The 15,893-nt window shown below is 41.8% G+C and overlaps 1 protein-coding gene across 1 annotated transcript in view; it reads right to left on the bottom strand.

The window, feature by feature from the left end:
• The window catches only part of ASCC1 (activating signal cointegrator 1 complex subunit 1), a 125,176-nt gene that overhangs the window by 64,204 nt on the left and 45,079 nt on the right, over positions 1–15,893 (bottom strand). Inside the window, exon 6 of the mRNA XM_021706158.1 lies at positions 6,299–6,435. Coding sequence (XP_021561833.1) covers positions 6,299–6,435 — 137 coding nt within the window. The remainder of the gene's footprint in view (positions 1–6,298; positions 6,436–15,893) is intronic.

Here is a 15,893-nt window from a genome sequence, read left to right as displayed (position 1 = left end):
GCTCCACTCCTGCATCCTCAACACCTGATGCACGCCTTACACAAAATGAGTGTACAATAAATAGCTGTAACCATTAAGTGGATGTTCTACTGTAAAAGGGGACACTGTCTGGGCAATTCTGAGAAGAATGTGTTGACATGACTATATTGCCATTAAATAAAAATGTGGTACTGGCCAAAAGACAAAAGGGTTTTAGAATCCATCAAAAGATAGCTTAAAAAAACCAAAAAGTTCTCTTGATATTGAACCCAGGCCATAGGGTTTGTAGGCTTTGTAGTCTTCAAGGCCATATTATTGCACAAGACCAGAATATTTTTCTTAGTAAGAAACTAAATAACTAGCTTAGGTACATACATGATTAAGAAAAATTATGTTGTGACCCGCCTGGGCAGCGAGACCTCATCTCTACAATAAATCAAAAAATCAGCCGGGCGTGGTAGCGCATGCCTGTAATTCCAGCTACTTGGAAGGCTGAGGCGGAAGGATCGCCGGAGCCCTGGAAGGCTGAGGCAGAAGGATCGCCGGAGCCCAGCAGGCGAGGTTGCGGTGGCCGGGAGCGGCCACTGCACTCCAGTCTGGGCGACAGAGTGAGACTCCAACTCAAAAAAAAAAAAAAAAAAAAGAAAAATTATGGCCCCGATCCTAAGTTCTATAGCCACCTCGAATAAGTAGGACATTTCAAAACATTTCAAAACACAAGGCAAGCTCTAATAAGAAGTGGGACATTTCAAAACACAAGCCAAGATTTGAGGCCTGCAGCGTCAATCAATATACAATATATCTCCATTTACTAATCATTAGCCAAATAATTAAATATGAAAGACTGCCACTGAATCCTATCAAAATGCAGTTGAGAAATATTGTTGGAAAGAAGTTTCATACCAATCCCGTATCTCCTGACATATTTAAAGTTTTAACCCTGACAGTTAGATCACCAGAAAGTATGATACCATTGGCTTAGTTTCTCACTAAAATGTTTTTAGAGGTTACATTTAATGCTATGCTCTTAAATTCTAGAGGTCCATGTAAGAAAAAGTCATGTGAACAATGTTTTTTACCGTCTGCAAAGTTCCTGTTAAAAACACTGCCTATCATTATTCTGGGTTTTGTTTGTTTGTTTCGAGTTGGAGTCTCATTCTGTTGCCCAGGCTGGAGTGCAGTGGCTTGCTAATGGTCACCACTGCCTTGACCTGCTGGGTTAAGGCAATCCTTCCACCTCAGCCTTCCAAGTAGCTGGAACTACAGGCTCAAACCACCACGCTTGACTAATTTTTTGATGAGACCTCTTGCCAAGTTGCCCAGGCTGGTCTCGAACCCCTGGGTTCAGGCAATCCTCTCGCCTTGGCCTCCCAAAGTGCTGGGATTGTGGGCATGAGCCACCGTGCCTGGCCCATCCTGGGTTCTTCATGTTAAGATTTACATGACAAATTTTTCATAGATTGAGAACCAGAAAATGTTTCTCTTCTAAAAAACTATTATATTTCTTTTTATCAGATAAGAACTATAATAAAGCAATGCGTTTCTTTTTGGAATTTAGTTTAAGTACATTTAGTTTAGTTTAAGTACATAAAACTACCAAATTGCAATGCTCAAGTACAATTATTATCTTACTTTAATTTTCAGGCAGAATTTTCTCCCTTTTCCATCCTTTTGGATTCTGATGTCTCTGACTTTGGCTTTTTTTTTTTTTTTTGAGTTGGAGTCTCATTTTGTCGCCCAGGCTGGAGTGAGCTGAGCTCTAGCAATCTCTCTGCCTCAGCCTTCCAAGTAGCCAGAACTATAGGTGCGCACTACCACATCCAGCTAATTTTTTTTTTTTTTAATTGTAGAGATGAGGTCTCACCATGTTGCCCTGGCTGGTCTCAAACCCGTGGGCTCATGCAATCCTCTTGCCGCAGCCTCCAAAAATGCTGGGATTACAAACTTAAGCCACCGCACCTGGCTGGCATTTCTTTTGTATACATCCTCCCTCTACACTGCCTCAAATCCTTGAAATTAAATGGAGAAGCAAAAACAAAAAATAAGCAAAAGGATGAAACAGGAGTCAAAGCCTGCTGTATGAGTAGAAACAGAAACTCTTTCAACCTACCCCTAAGATTTATTGAGCAAGTTAAAGGGCAGGATAGAAATTCGATGGTTTCCTGATAAATGCTCCTTGGTTTGGTGGCCAAATTATTCCACCTGGGACACCAGAGAGCACACTGCTTTCCAACTGATGACAACCGAGGCAACAATGAAGTATTAATATTTGTTCATGAGTATTTTCTCTCCCCTTCTTCTCTCCTCTTTTTTTTGTACCTTTAAACTTCTTGTTTGGTCTGACCTCAGGCCTACGGGCACTGTTAGGCCCAGGAGGGTGGCATAGAAGCTAAAAACACACTGCACATTTGTCAGACTCTGCTCAGAGCCAGCGCATGGTTTGTGGCCTATATCTCACAGAGAACAGTCACAAGGACACAGTCAGTTTCAGGATTTACTAAACACTGAATAATTCATTCAAAATCCATAGCACTACATGAGCCTTTAGCTGAAAAACTGAAATATAAATCCTGCTTCTGGTCTGATGGCATCCTTTAAATTAAAAAACTACCTTCAAATTTAAAACAAATATTCAGCTACTCATTTATCTAAAAGAGCTATATAACACCACAGTTTTAATCAAATTCCAATATGGCCACTTTTATTCAGTACTCCAATTTTAAAAGCCATAAAATTAACTATAGCATACCATATACTGGTCTATTCATTTTTCAATGTTTTCTTTTTCATATTTTAATTTGAGGTCTTTATACCATAAAGCATCTCAGGTTAGAAATGCCATTGCCATCGGCCGGGTGCAGTGGCTCGTGCCTATAACCCCAGCATTTTAGGAGGCGGAGGCGAGAGAAATTCCTGAACTCGGGTTTGAGACCAGCCTGGGCAACCACAATAAATCCAAAAATTAGCTGGGTGTGGTGGCATGCACCTGTAGTTCTAGCTACTTGGAAGGCTGATGCAGAAGGATCATCTGAGTCCAGCAGGTCAAGGCTGCAGTGGCCACAAGCGTGCCACAGCACTCCAGCCTGGATGACAGAATGAGACTCTGACTCGAGAAAAAAAAAAAAAAAGAGGACTAGCCAGTGGCTCACACCTATAATCCCAGCACTTTGGGAGGCCGAGGTGAGAGGACTGCCTGAGTCCACAGGTTCAAGACCAGCCTGGGCAATGTGGCTAGATCTCATCTCTCAAAAAAGAAAGAGAAAGAAAGAAAGAAATGCCATTACTATTTATTGACTTCTTTCTAAATATACCAAGCACAAAGGCTACGATCAAAGAGCAAGAATAAGGATCAAAGAAAAAAAAAGTTAGATGATACAATTTACCAATTTACTCACCAGGACTTTAATAGAAGTACCTCTTTTATTTTATTTTTTTAAAGGCACCATCTCTTCCCTTTATGGAAACAAGGTACCTCTAACCAATCCAACCAACCAAATTCTGTTTCATATTCTCCTTCTCAGAAGTAAATTAATTTTGACTTGTTAACTTTTAATTTTTTACTTTTTAAATAAATGTATGTGGCAGGAGGAAGGTTGAAGAAGAGAGTTGGAGAGGCTTGCTTTATTTTACTTGCTGGTTTCAAATCTTTCCAGCTTTTTAAAAAGAGCATCTTCAAACAAATTTTTGCATGCACTGCAGATTTTTGGCAGGGTAACTTTTTCCTATTTCAAAAGCTTTGCTGAATTTGAAAAACTACAATTACTGTTTTCATACTGTCATGTCAAAAATTCTGAGGACTATTAAGCCTGCTCTTTATTCCCTATGCACACCAACTCTGACATGCTTAAAGGACTCAGATTTGGCATTTAGTCACAAAAGGCACCCAGAGACATAAAAGGGAGGAACTCAGCTAAATCTTTACATAGCTTAGGATAAAGCCTCAGTGATTAAAAAAAAAACCTGTGACCTAATTTTCATAAGGTAAAAAGAATATTCTCTAAACAAATACTTTATCTACCTTTAAATTTTTTCTTAGCAGGATTATTCCCTATGGCAGCCAAGAAAATGTAGCAGCTTTCAGTTTAGTTTAGCAAAAAGTAAACCAGGAATTAGTTTAAGTATCAGAACTGATCCTTTAAATCAGGTAAAACTGCCCTGCTTTGTAACATAAAGCATAAAGTTTTGTTTTATACAAGGACAATTACAACTACTTGATGACAAACACCAAATTATTTTGAATTTTAGGAAAGATCTAGAGACAATAGATTTGTCCAACACAGAGCAAAGAACAAGACAAGAAGTATTCTTTGCTGCCTGAGATTCATAAAAGCAGACTGTAAACCTGATCAGCTTATGACCTTGCTCAAGATAAACATCCTGGCTTTGAAACAATTAATGGAAAGGATAATTGGAACACAAAGTCACAGTATTACAAGTTTCATATATAACATAAGTAGAGGACAAGTTTAGATCATTTACCTTGTTCTGCCCAGTGAACCAAGTAAACCATTTCTACAAAACCATGTTAGAATAGTATGGGGCTTGCATACAATAAGAGAATTAAAAAACTATGTGAATGAGTCAGCTTCCAAATTTCTGTTCTTCACAAATCTTAATAAAAAAAGTAAAGGGAGAGAGGGGAAAAGATGGTTCTTTGAAATAAAGTTGTTATGTCATATGTATGGCATAAATTAATACTTAACAGTAAAAAAATAAATAAACACCAACTTTGCCCCTAGAACAGCAATGTTTTCCTGAGTCAAAACAGATTGCTTAAACAGTTTCCGATATTCTTACTTTTAAACACAAATATTCAAAATTATTTATGTTTAAAAAAAAAGAAGCCGGGCTCGGTGGCTCAGCCTGTAATCCCATGCCTTTGGGAGGCTGAGGTGAGTGGATTGCCTGAGCCCGCGGGTTCGAGACCCGCCTGGGCAACTTGGCGAGACCTCATCTCTACAATAAATCAAAAAATTAACCAGTCCTGGTAGCGCGCGCCTGTAATTCCAGCTACTCGGAAGGCTGAGGCGGAAGGATCACTGGAGCCCAGCAGGCGAGGCTGCGGTGGCCGGGAGCGGCCACTGCACTCCAGTCTGGGTGACAGAGTGAGACTCCAACTCAAAAAAAAAAAAAAAAGAAAAGAAAGTCAGTGTTTCTGAAATACAATGAAGACTTTCCTAGGGAATCATGTTATAAATGTCTGTGTTGCTGTGATGAGCCAAATAATGGTCCCTAAAGATGCTCATGTCCTACTCTCTGGAATTTGTACATATACTATCTTTCTTTTAAAATTTGGGGTCTCACTCTGTCGCCCAGGCTGGAGTGCAGTGGCACGATCATAGCTCACCACAGCCTCGACCTCCTGAGCTCAAGTGATCCTCCTGCCTCAGCCTCCCAAGCAGCTGAGACTGTAGGCATGCGCCACCACACCTAGCTAAATTTTTAAATTTTTTTTGTAGAGATGAGATCTCACTATGTTGTATAGGCTCATCTCAAACTCCTGGACTCAAGCAATCCTCCCACCTCGGCCTCCCAAAGTTCTGGGATTACAGGTGTGAGCCACCACACCCAGCCTAAATATGCTGTCATATATTGTAAAGAGACTTCTGCAGAAGTGATTATGGTTAAGGAACTTGATATAAGAGATTTGTCTGGATTACCTGAGTGGACTCAATCAAATTACACAAGTTCTTGAAAGCAGACAAGCCTACACAAAGAGACAGATCTGACAATAGAAGAATCAGAGAGATGCAGTGCTGCTGAAGTTGAAGGTGGAGGAAAGGGGCCACTAGCCAAGGAGTAGGGGCTTTGAAAGCAAGGAAATGGATCCTCCCCTAGAACCTCCAGAAAAGAAAAGATCATAATCCTGCCAACACCTTAATTTCAGCCCAGTGAAATCTGTATCAGTTTTCTGGCCCTGAGAACTATAAGACAATAAATTTGTGTTATTTTAAGCCACCACACTTATAATAATGTGTTATAGCAGCACAGAAAACCAATGCAATAGCCTATGCTCTTTGATACATAAGGAGAATTTCCTATTGAAGAAAATAACGGGACATCCCATTTAATAAAAAAAGGGCCACTGAACCAATACATTTTAAGATAGAGGTTTTTTTTTCATAAAAAAATGTGTAAATATATGCTTTAAGTTCATTTTAAACATCTCAGACAATGGTCTCCTGTTAAGTGTAATAAATAGGTGAGTCAACAAATCTCGTTTCCATGTCATACAGTTCCGAGTTCAAAAACAAGTCTGTAATACCAAAAGAAGCCAGCCTGGATGGACCACCCTTTCCCATCCCTGAGGGTTACTCACTTAATAAATTCCTCTTTACACTGCTGTAGCATCTCACATGTCTGCTGGATCTCTTCTTCACTCAAAAGCACCAACATTCCAATAGTGAGATGAAGCTTTTTGGGATTCTGGAAAATGCTACTATCAACCCCATGATCCTGTATCAAAGGGAGAAAAACAAGAAGCTCAATCCATATAAAAATAAGTAGAAAGCACAAAACTGAGTCTCCAGAAGTACATCCACATGTCTATAGCCAACTGATGGTTAAAAAGTTGTCAAGGCCATTCAATGGGGAAAGAATAGTCTCTTCAACAGATGATGCTGGAACCATTGAATATCCACATGCAAAAGAATGAAGACAGACCACTACCTGCTACAATATTCAACAATTAACTCAAAAAGGACCAGTGACCTAAATACAAAAGCTAAAACTATAAAACTCTTAGAAAAAAATTTTTTTCATGATCTTGAATTTGGCAGTGTATTCTCAAATATGACACTAAAGATGGACAACAACAACAAAAATAGATAAATTGGACTTCATCAAAATTAAAAATTTGTGTGCACCAAAAGACACCTACAGAGGCTGGGTGCAGTGGCTCATGCTTGTAATCTGAGCACTTTGGAAGGCCAAGGTGAGAGGACTGCCTGAGTTCAAGACCAGCCTGGGCAACTTGGTGAGACCTCATATCTACAAGAAATCAAAAAATTAGCTGGGCGTGGTGGTGTATGTCTGTGGTTCCAGCTACTTGGAAGGCTGAGGCAGAAGGACCAACTAGCCCAGCAGGTCAAAGCTGCAGTGGCCGTGAGCCTGCCACTACACTCCAGCTCCAGTGTGGGGCAACAGAATGAGACTCTGACAAAAAACAAAGGAAAGAAGGAAGGGAGGGAAGGAGGGAGGGAGGAAACCTACAGAATGGCAGAAATATTTGCAATAATTTATCCAATAAGAATCTTGTATCTAGAATATATAAAGAATTCTTACAATTCAACAACAAAAAGACAATCTAATTTTTTTAGAGACAAGGTCTTGCTCTGTCACCCAGGCTGGAGTGCAATGGCATGACCATAGCTCACTGCAGCCTCAACTTCCTAGACTCAAGTGATCCTCCCACCTCAGCCTCCCAAGTAGCTGGGATTACACAATGTGTGAGCCACAGTGCCTGGCTGAACCTAATTTTAAAATGGGAAAAGGATTTAAATAGACATTTCTCCAAAGAAGAAATACAAATGGCCAATAAACACATGAAGATGCTCACATCATTAGTCATTTAGGGAAATGCAAATCAAAACCACAAAGAGGTACCATTTCACACCCACTAGACTGACTATAATCAAAATAAAGGAAAATGACAAGTGCTGGCGAGGATGTGCAGAAATTGGAACCCTTGTACATTGTTGCTAGGAAGGTAAAATGACTCAGTCACTGTGAAAAACAGTTTGGCAGTTCCTCAAAAATTTAAACATAGAATTATCACAAGATCCAGCAACTCTACTTGTAGGTATATGCCCAAAGAAACTTAAAAGGGACTCAAACAAATACATGTATGTATTATTTCAGAAGCACTATTCACAATAGTCAAATAGTCCACATGTCCATTAACAGATGAATGGACAAATTGTGGTATATATACACAGTGGAACATTATTCAGCCATAAAAAGGAATGAAATTCTGACACAGGCTACAACATAGATGAACCTTAAAAACATTATGCATAGTGAAAGAAGCCAGACACAAAAGGTCACGTTATATGACTCCTGCTATAGTTCAGATATTTGACCCTCCAAACCTCAAGTGTAAACCCCAGTGTTGGAGGTGGGACCTACTGAGAGGTATCTGGGTCATGGGACAGATCCTTCATGAACAGCTTGGTACCATCCTTGCAGTAATGAGTGAGTTCTCACTCTTAGTTCCTATGAGAGCTGACTGTTAAAAAGAGAGCCTGGCACCTCCCTTTGTTCTGTTGCCTACTCTCTCGCCGTGTGCTCTCCACAACACCAGCCCCCCTTCACCTTCTGCCATGAGTAGAAGCAGCCTGAAGCCCTTATCATAAGCAGATTCTGGCACTATGTTTCTTGTATAGCATGGAAAACCAAGAGCCAGTAAACCTCTTATAAGTAAAGTAAATAAAGCACCCAGCCCCAGGTATTCTTTTACAGCAACACTACATGGAGTAAGGCAACTCCGTTTACATGAACTACCTAAAATAGATCATCCACAGACAGAACACAAACCAGTAAGGTTATCAGGAGCTAGGGGAAGAGAGAGGAATAACTGCTTAATGAGTATGGGATTTCCCTTTGGGGATGATGAAGATGCTATGGAACAATGTATAGAGCTGGAAGCTGGAAGTGTTCTAAATGCCACTGAATTGTTTGCTTTAAAATGGTTGATTTTGCTATGTGAATTTTACCTTAATAAAAAAATTTTTTTAAAAAGGAAAGGGCTAGGCACAGTGGCTCATGCCTGTAATCCCAGCACTTTGAAAGCAGGGTGGGAGGATTGCTTGAGCCCAGGAGTTCAAGGCCAGTCCAGGCAACAAAAAAAATAAAATTAAGCCAGGCATGGTGACGCATGTCTGTAGTCCCAGCTGTAGTCCTGTAGTCCTAGATACTCGAGAGACTAAGGCAGAAGGATCACTTGAACCCAGGAGGCCAAGGCTGTAGTGAGCAGTGACTGCATCACCACACTCCAGCCTGGGCAACAGAGTGAGTCCTGACTTAAAAAAAAGGAGTGGGGTAAAGGGTAGCCTGATAGAATGGCATGGACCAGGAAAAACAGAATGTCAACCAAATGTAGGTTCTAGGAATATCTTTTGTTCCTCATTAGCTCTGTTAGTTCCAGAGCAACTGGGCCCCTAATAGGTGTCCCCAAAGAATAACATACTCATTATCAAAACACAGGGCTGTTTCTACCTTAGCAGACAGTATTTTCAGATAAAATACTTTGTGTTAAGAATAAATTCTTAGCTGGGCTCGGTGGCTCAGCCTGTAATCCCGTGCCTTTGGGAATGCCTGAGCCCGCAGGTTCGAGACCCGCCTGGGCAACTTGGCGAGACCTCATCTCTACAATAAATAAAAAATTAGCCGGGCGTGGTAGGGTGTGCCTGTAGTTCCAGCTACTTGGAAGGCTGAGGCGGAAGGATCACCGGAGCCCAGCAGGTCGAGACTGCGGTGGCCAGGAGCAGCCACTGCACTCCAGTCTGGGTGACAAAGTGAGATTCCAACTCAAAAAAAAGAATAAATTCTTCACAGGGCTTGTTGGCTCAGCCTGTAATCCCAGCACTTTGGGAGGCTGAGACAAGTGGATCACCTGAGCCCGTGGGTTCCAGACCCACGTGGGCAACTTGGTGAGACCTCATCTCTACAATAAATCAAAAATTAGGCCGGGCTCAGTGGCTCAGCCTGTAATCCCGCGCCTTTGGGAGGCTGAGGTGAGTGAATTGCCTGAGCCCACAGGTTCGAGACCCACCTGGGCAGGCGAGACCTCATCTCTACAATAAATCAAAAAATCAGCCAGGTGTGGTAGCGCATGCCTGTAATTCCGGCTACTCGGAAGGCTGAGGAGGAAGGATCGCCGGAGCCCAGCAGGTCGAGGCTGCGGTGGCCGGAAGCGGCCACGGCACTCCAGTCTGGGTGACAGGGTAAGACTCCAACTCAAAAAAAAAAAAAAAATTAGCTGGGCGTGGCAGCGCGTGCCTGTAGTTCTGGCTACTTGGAAGGCTGAGGCGGAAGGATCGCCAGAGCCCAGCAGGTAGAGGCTACGGTGGTCAGAAGCATGCCACTGACCCCAGTCTGGGAGACAGAGTGAGACTCCAACTCAAAAAAAAAAAAAGAATAAATTCTTCTAGGCCAGACCCTGTGGCTCATGTCTATAGTCCCAACACTTTGGGAGGCCAAGGTGAGAGGACTGCTTGAGCCCAAGGGTTTAAGACCAACCTAGGTAAGTTGGCGAGACCTCATCTCTACAATAAATCAAAAAATTAGCTGGGTGTGGTAGCACATGCCTGTATTTCCAGCTAAAGAATAAATTCTTCTAGGCCGGGATCAGTGGCTCAGCCTGTAATCCCGCGCCTTGGGAGGCCAAGGTGAGCGAATTGCCTGAGCCCGCGGGTTCGAGATCCACCTGGGCAACTTGGTGAGACCTCATCTCTACAATAAAAATCAAAAAAATTAGCCAGGCGTGGCAGCACACTTCTGTAGTTCCAGCTACTTGGAAGGTTGAGGGGGAAGGATCGCCAGAGCCCAGTAGGTCGAGGCTGCAGTGGCCGGGAGCAGGCACTGCACTCCAGTCTGGGCGACTGAGTGAGACTCCAACTCAAAAACAAAAAGAATAAATTCTTCTAAGTAAAAAGATGAATGAAAATGAATCTGGAAAGATATCAAGATACTGGAGTTGCCACATCACAAACGGTCATCCTTTTCTGATATCATCACTCCCTGCACTTTAAAATTTTTGCCTCTGGGAAGCATAAAAAGTAAATAAATCTCATGAATCCCTTTTACTAAAAGCTTGAGGTAAGGCCAGGCGCAGGGGCTCATACTCGTAATTTTGTGCTTTGTAAGGCTGAGGCAGGAGAATCACTTGAGGCTGTTGAGCTTTGAAACCAGCCTGGGAAAGATAGTAAGACCCTATCTCTACAAAAAAAAGTTTTAATATGCCTGGTGTGGTGTCACATGCCTTAATCCTAGCTCCTCAGAAGGTTGGGGCAAGAGGTTGCTTGAGCCCAAGAGTTCAAGGTTGTAGTGAGTTATGATCATGCCACTGCCCTCTGGCCTAGATGACAGAGTGTCTCAATCAATAAAAATGAGGTGAAATTCACTTAATATACAATTAATCATTTTTAAGTGTACAATTTGGTGGTATTTAGTATATTTATAACGTTGTGTAACCACCAGCATTGTCAAGCTTTTTATCACCAGTAATAAAACTTTTACCACCCCCCCAAAATTACTCCGTATTCATTAAATACATAATCACTCCCCATTCTCCATCCTCTGCCCCTTAGTAACCTCTAATCTGCTTATTGTTGCTTTGGATATGCCTATTCTGCATATATTATATAAAAGCAATCATATAATATATGACTTTTGTGACTAGCTTCTCTCACTTGGCACAATGTGCTCAAGGTTTATCCAAGTTGTAAAGCACTATCAGTACTTCATTCCTGTTTAGGAATGAATAATATTCTAGCATATGTAGGTACTACAACTTGTTTATCAGTGCATCTACTGATGAACATTTGGGCTCTTTCCATCTTTTACTATTATAAAGAATGCTGCTATAAACAATTGTATATTAGTTTCTGTGATAACATGTGTCTTATTTTTTTATTTTTTGTAGAAATATTGCTCAGGCTGGTCTCAAACTCTTGGGCTGAAGTAATCCTCCTGCCTTGGCCTCCCAAAGTGCTGGGATTACAGGCATGAGCCACCACACCTGGCCAACATACTTTTCAATTCTTTGGGGTATATACCCAGGAGTAGAATTGCTGGGTCATATGGTAATTCTGTCTAACTTTTGAGAAATCACTAAACCATTTTCCATACTGGCTGAACTAATGTACATTCCCAGCAGCAATGTATGAAGATTCCTGTTTCTCCACATCTTCACCAATGTGTATTATCTTCCTTTTTTTTTTTTGAGTTGGAGTCTCTCTCCGTTACCCAGGCTGAAGTGCAGTGGCACGCTCCCGGCCACCGCAGTCTCGACCTGCTGGGCTCCGGCGATCCTTTCTCCTCAGCCTTCCAAGTAGCTGGGACTACAGGCACGTGCCACCATGCCCAGCTAATTTTGATTTTTTTTTTTTGTAGAAACGAAGTCTTGCCAAGTTGCTCAGGTAGGTCTCGAACCTGAGGGCTCAGGCAATCCACTTGCCTCGGCCTCCCAAAGTGCGGGGATGACAAGCTGAGCCATTGAGCCCAGCCTATTTTCCTTTTTAAAAAAAATTACATAGCCCATGGCACAGTGGCTCACACCTATAATCCCAGCACTTTGGGAGGCCAAGGTGAAAGGATTGTCTGATCCCACAGGTTCAAGACCAGCCTGGGCAACTTGGTGAGACCTCATCTCTACAATAAATCAAAAAATTAGCTGGGTGTGGTGGCGCATGCCTGTAGTTCCAGCTACTTGGAAGGCTGAGGCAGAAGGATCACCTGAGCTCAACAGGTTGAGGCTGCGGTGGCTGTGAGCGTGCCACTGCACTACAGCCTGGGTGACAGGGTGAGACTCCACTCAAAAAATAAAAAATAAAATAAATAAAATGATAGCCCTCTTAGTAGGTAGAAGGTAGCACTGTATTATGGTTTTGATTTGCAATTCTCTAATGACCAATGACCTATTTTCATGAGCATGTTGGACATTCATACATCTTTTTTTTGGAGAAATGTCTATTAAAACATTTTCTCCATTTTAGGCTGGGTATGGTAGCTCATGCCTGTAATCCTAGAACTTCAGGAGGCTGAGGCAGGATTGCTTGAGCCCAGGAGTTCTAGACCAGTCTAGGCAACATAGCAAGACCTCGTCTTACAAAAAAATTAGCCAGGCATGGTGTCATGTGCCTATGGTCCCAGCTATTTGGGAGGCTGAGTCAGAAAGATCACCTGAGCCCAGGAGGTTGAGGCTGTGGTGAACTGTGATCATGCCTCTGCACTCCAGCCTGAGTGACAGAGTGAGAAACTTAACTCAAAAAAAATTTTACACACATACACACACACACACACACACACACACACACACACACACACACACAATTTAAAACTGTCTTTTCACTGTTGAGTTGGAAGAATTCTTTATATATTCTTAATACTATACCCATATTGGATCATGAATTCCCTTTAAAGGTAAGTCGGTCTCAAATTTCATTAATCTCATTCTACAAATGAAAACAAGAAAAAAGTTGAAACTCTTCTCTTGCAACAGGAATGAAGCAGGAATTCTTAAATTGCAATTTCTCATCCCATAATCAGACCCGGGCCTAATAAAATGCCCTAAAGGCAGATAAATGTATTTATCAAATATAGATAGCTTACATCCTGTTCTTGGTTTGCCTAAGACTTACTGCCTATTTTTGCCTTGGCAACAGTAGTTAATTGATTATTCGTTTTCTAAGTGTTAATGGAGCTTGAGCTATTTTTACATCTGATGAAGAGTTTTGTAATTTCACACATCAACCCAAATTGCCTCATTTAATGAAAGTGATTTTAAGGAACAATCAGCTTTAAATGTGTCAAGGAAGGCTAAGTGTTAGGCTTATCACCCTAGCTACTCTAACCCATGGCACAACCTGTCACTTTAGAAAGGGCATGCAAATCCCCTCAAATGATTTAAATATGCATAATTGCATCCCAAACTACAGTTGAGGAAATTTCACCTAGCAATAATAGCTAATATTTGTAGAATCCTTCCTCTGCTCCAGGCCTTTCTATGCACTTTACAGACAAACATCTCCCATGGGGGAAATTCTACTACTATCCACATTTTACAGATGAGGAAATTGAGGCACTGAAAAATTAAGCCACTTTCCCAAGGTAACACTGCTACAAAGGGATGAAGCCAAAATTCAAACCTAGGCAGTCAGGCTCCAAAGCCTGTACTTTTTTTTTTTTTTTGAGTTGGAGTCTCACTCTGTCGCCCAGACTGGAGTGCAGTGGCCGCTTCCGGCCACCGCAGCCTCGACCTGCTGGGCTCCGGCGATCCTTCCACCTCAGCCTTCCAAGTAGCCGGAATTACAGGCATGCGCTACCACGCCCGGCTGATTTTTTGATTTATTGTAGAGATGAGGTCTCGCTGCTCAGGCGGGTCTCGAACCCGCGGGCTCAGGCAATCCACTCACCTCAGCTTCCCAAAGGCGTGGGATTACAGGCTGAGCCACCGAGCCCGGCAAAGCCTGTACTTTTGATCAATGTCATATGGCCTCCCAATTAATAGTTACCCAAAGGAGGCTGGAACAATAGGACCACCACCCAGAGGCTAGTCCTTATGCATCTCAACAAAGCTCACACAATAAATGGGTCTAATCACTAATTAGTCCTGGGAATAAAGAAAATCTTATAATTCTATGAAAAGAAAGTTGGCTTTAATGTCTGCCTGTTCTTATATATGACACTAGAAGCATAATACATAAAATGTTTTTAAATGGATGAATTGAGCTTGACCATAGCAAGATTCCCATCTCTACAAAAACTGTTTAAAAAATAGCAAGGTGTGGTGGCATGCACCTGTAGTCTTAGCTACTCAGGAGGCTAAGGCAAAAAAGATTGCTTGAGTCTAGGTGTTTGAGGCTGCAGTGAGCTACGATTATGCCACTACACTCTAGTTTGGGTGACAGAGCAAGACCCTGTCTCTTTTTTAAAAAAAAATTTAAGTAGGCACAAACTTATAATACAATACAACCCAGCCATTTAATTCCTAGGACTCTACCAACAAAATGAAAACAAAGGAATTTCATAGCAGCATTATTTATAATAGTCAAAGAGTGAAAACAATACAGATATCCATCAACTGGTAAATGAATAAACAAAACTATGTAGTACAGCCATATAATGGAAGACCATTTGGCAATAAAAAGTAATGAAGTGCTAATACATGCACCAATATAGATAAACCTCGAAACATCTTGCTAAGTAAAAGAAGCCAGATACAAAAGACTATGTAGTATAAGATTCAATTTAAGCCGGGCTCGGTGGCTCAGCCTGTAATCCCGCACCTTTGGGAGGCTGAGGTGAGTGGATTGCCAGAGCCTGCGGGTTCGAGACCTGCCTGGGCAGCAAGACCTCATCTCTACAATAAATAAAAAAATTTGCCGGGCGTGGTAGCGCACGCCTGTAATTCCAGCTACTCGGAAGGCTGAGGTGGAAGGATCGCTGGAGCCCAGCAGGTCGAGGCTGCGGTGGCCGAGAGCGGCCACTGCACTCCAGTCTGGGCGACAGAGACTCCAACTCAAAAAAAAAATTTTTTTAAAGATTCAATTTATATGAAATGTCCAGAAAGGGCAAATCTAAAGAGACTGAAAACTGATTAACGGGTGCCTGTGGTGAGGAGTAGGACTACAAAGAGGCACAAGGAATCTTTTTGGGGTGATGGAAATGTTTTAAAACTGGTTTGTGGTAATGGTTGCACAACTCAACCACTGTACTCAAAATCACCGAATTGTACACTTAAAATGGATAAATTTTATGGTATGTAAACCATACCTCAAAAAAGCTGTTAAACATAAATATGTCTATGTTTAAGAGCATTCTGGCAACCCTGAAGCAGATTTTCACCTATAACTCAACTGACTGAGAGCTATCTGTACTAAATAGTTTAAGAGTGACTGTCTCTTATCTGATCTTTCCTACTTGATGACTTCCCCAAAGTTTTTCAACCTGTAACTTAAAAACATTGTGCACACACAAAAATCTTAGTATGTGATCAAGTTGGTAACTCAAATCACTGGGGCAAATATGGTTTTTTTTGTTTTTTGGGGTTTTTTGAGTTGTAGTCTCATTCTGTCACCCAGGCTAGAGGGCAGTGGCATGCTCCCGGCCACCGCAGCTTCCACCTGCTGGGCTCAGGCGATCCTTCCGCCTCAGCCTTCCAAGTAGCTGGAACTACAGGCATGTGCTACCAC

The sequence above is a fragment of the Carlito syrichta genome, unplaced genomic scaffold (assembly GCF_000164805.1).
Source record: "Carlito syrichta isolate Samal-C Ts95f unplaced genomic scaffold, Tarsius_syrichta-2.0.1 Scaffold315300, whole genome shotgun sequence".
Classification (NCBI taxonomy): Eukaryota; Metazoa; Chordata; class Mammalia; order Primates; family Tarsiidae; genus Carlito; species Carlito syrichta.
The sequence above is the reverse complement of the archived record's forward strand: the minus strand, read 5'-3'. Positions and strand labels throughout refer to the sequence as shown.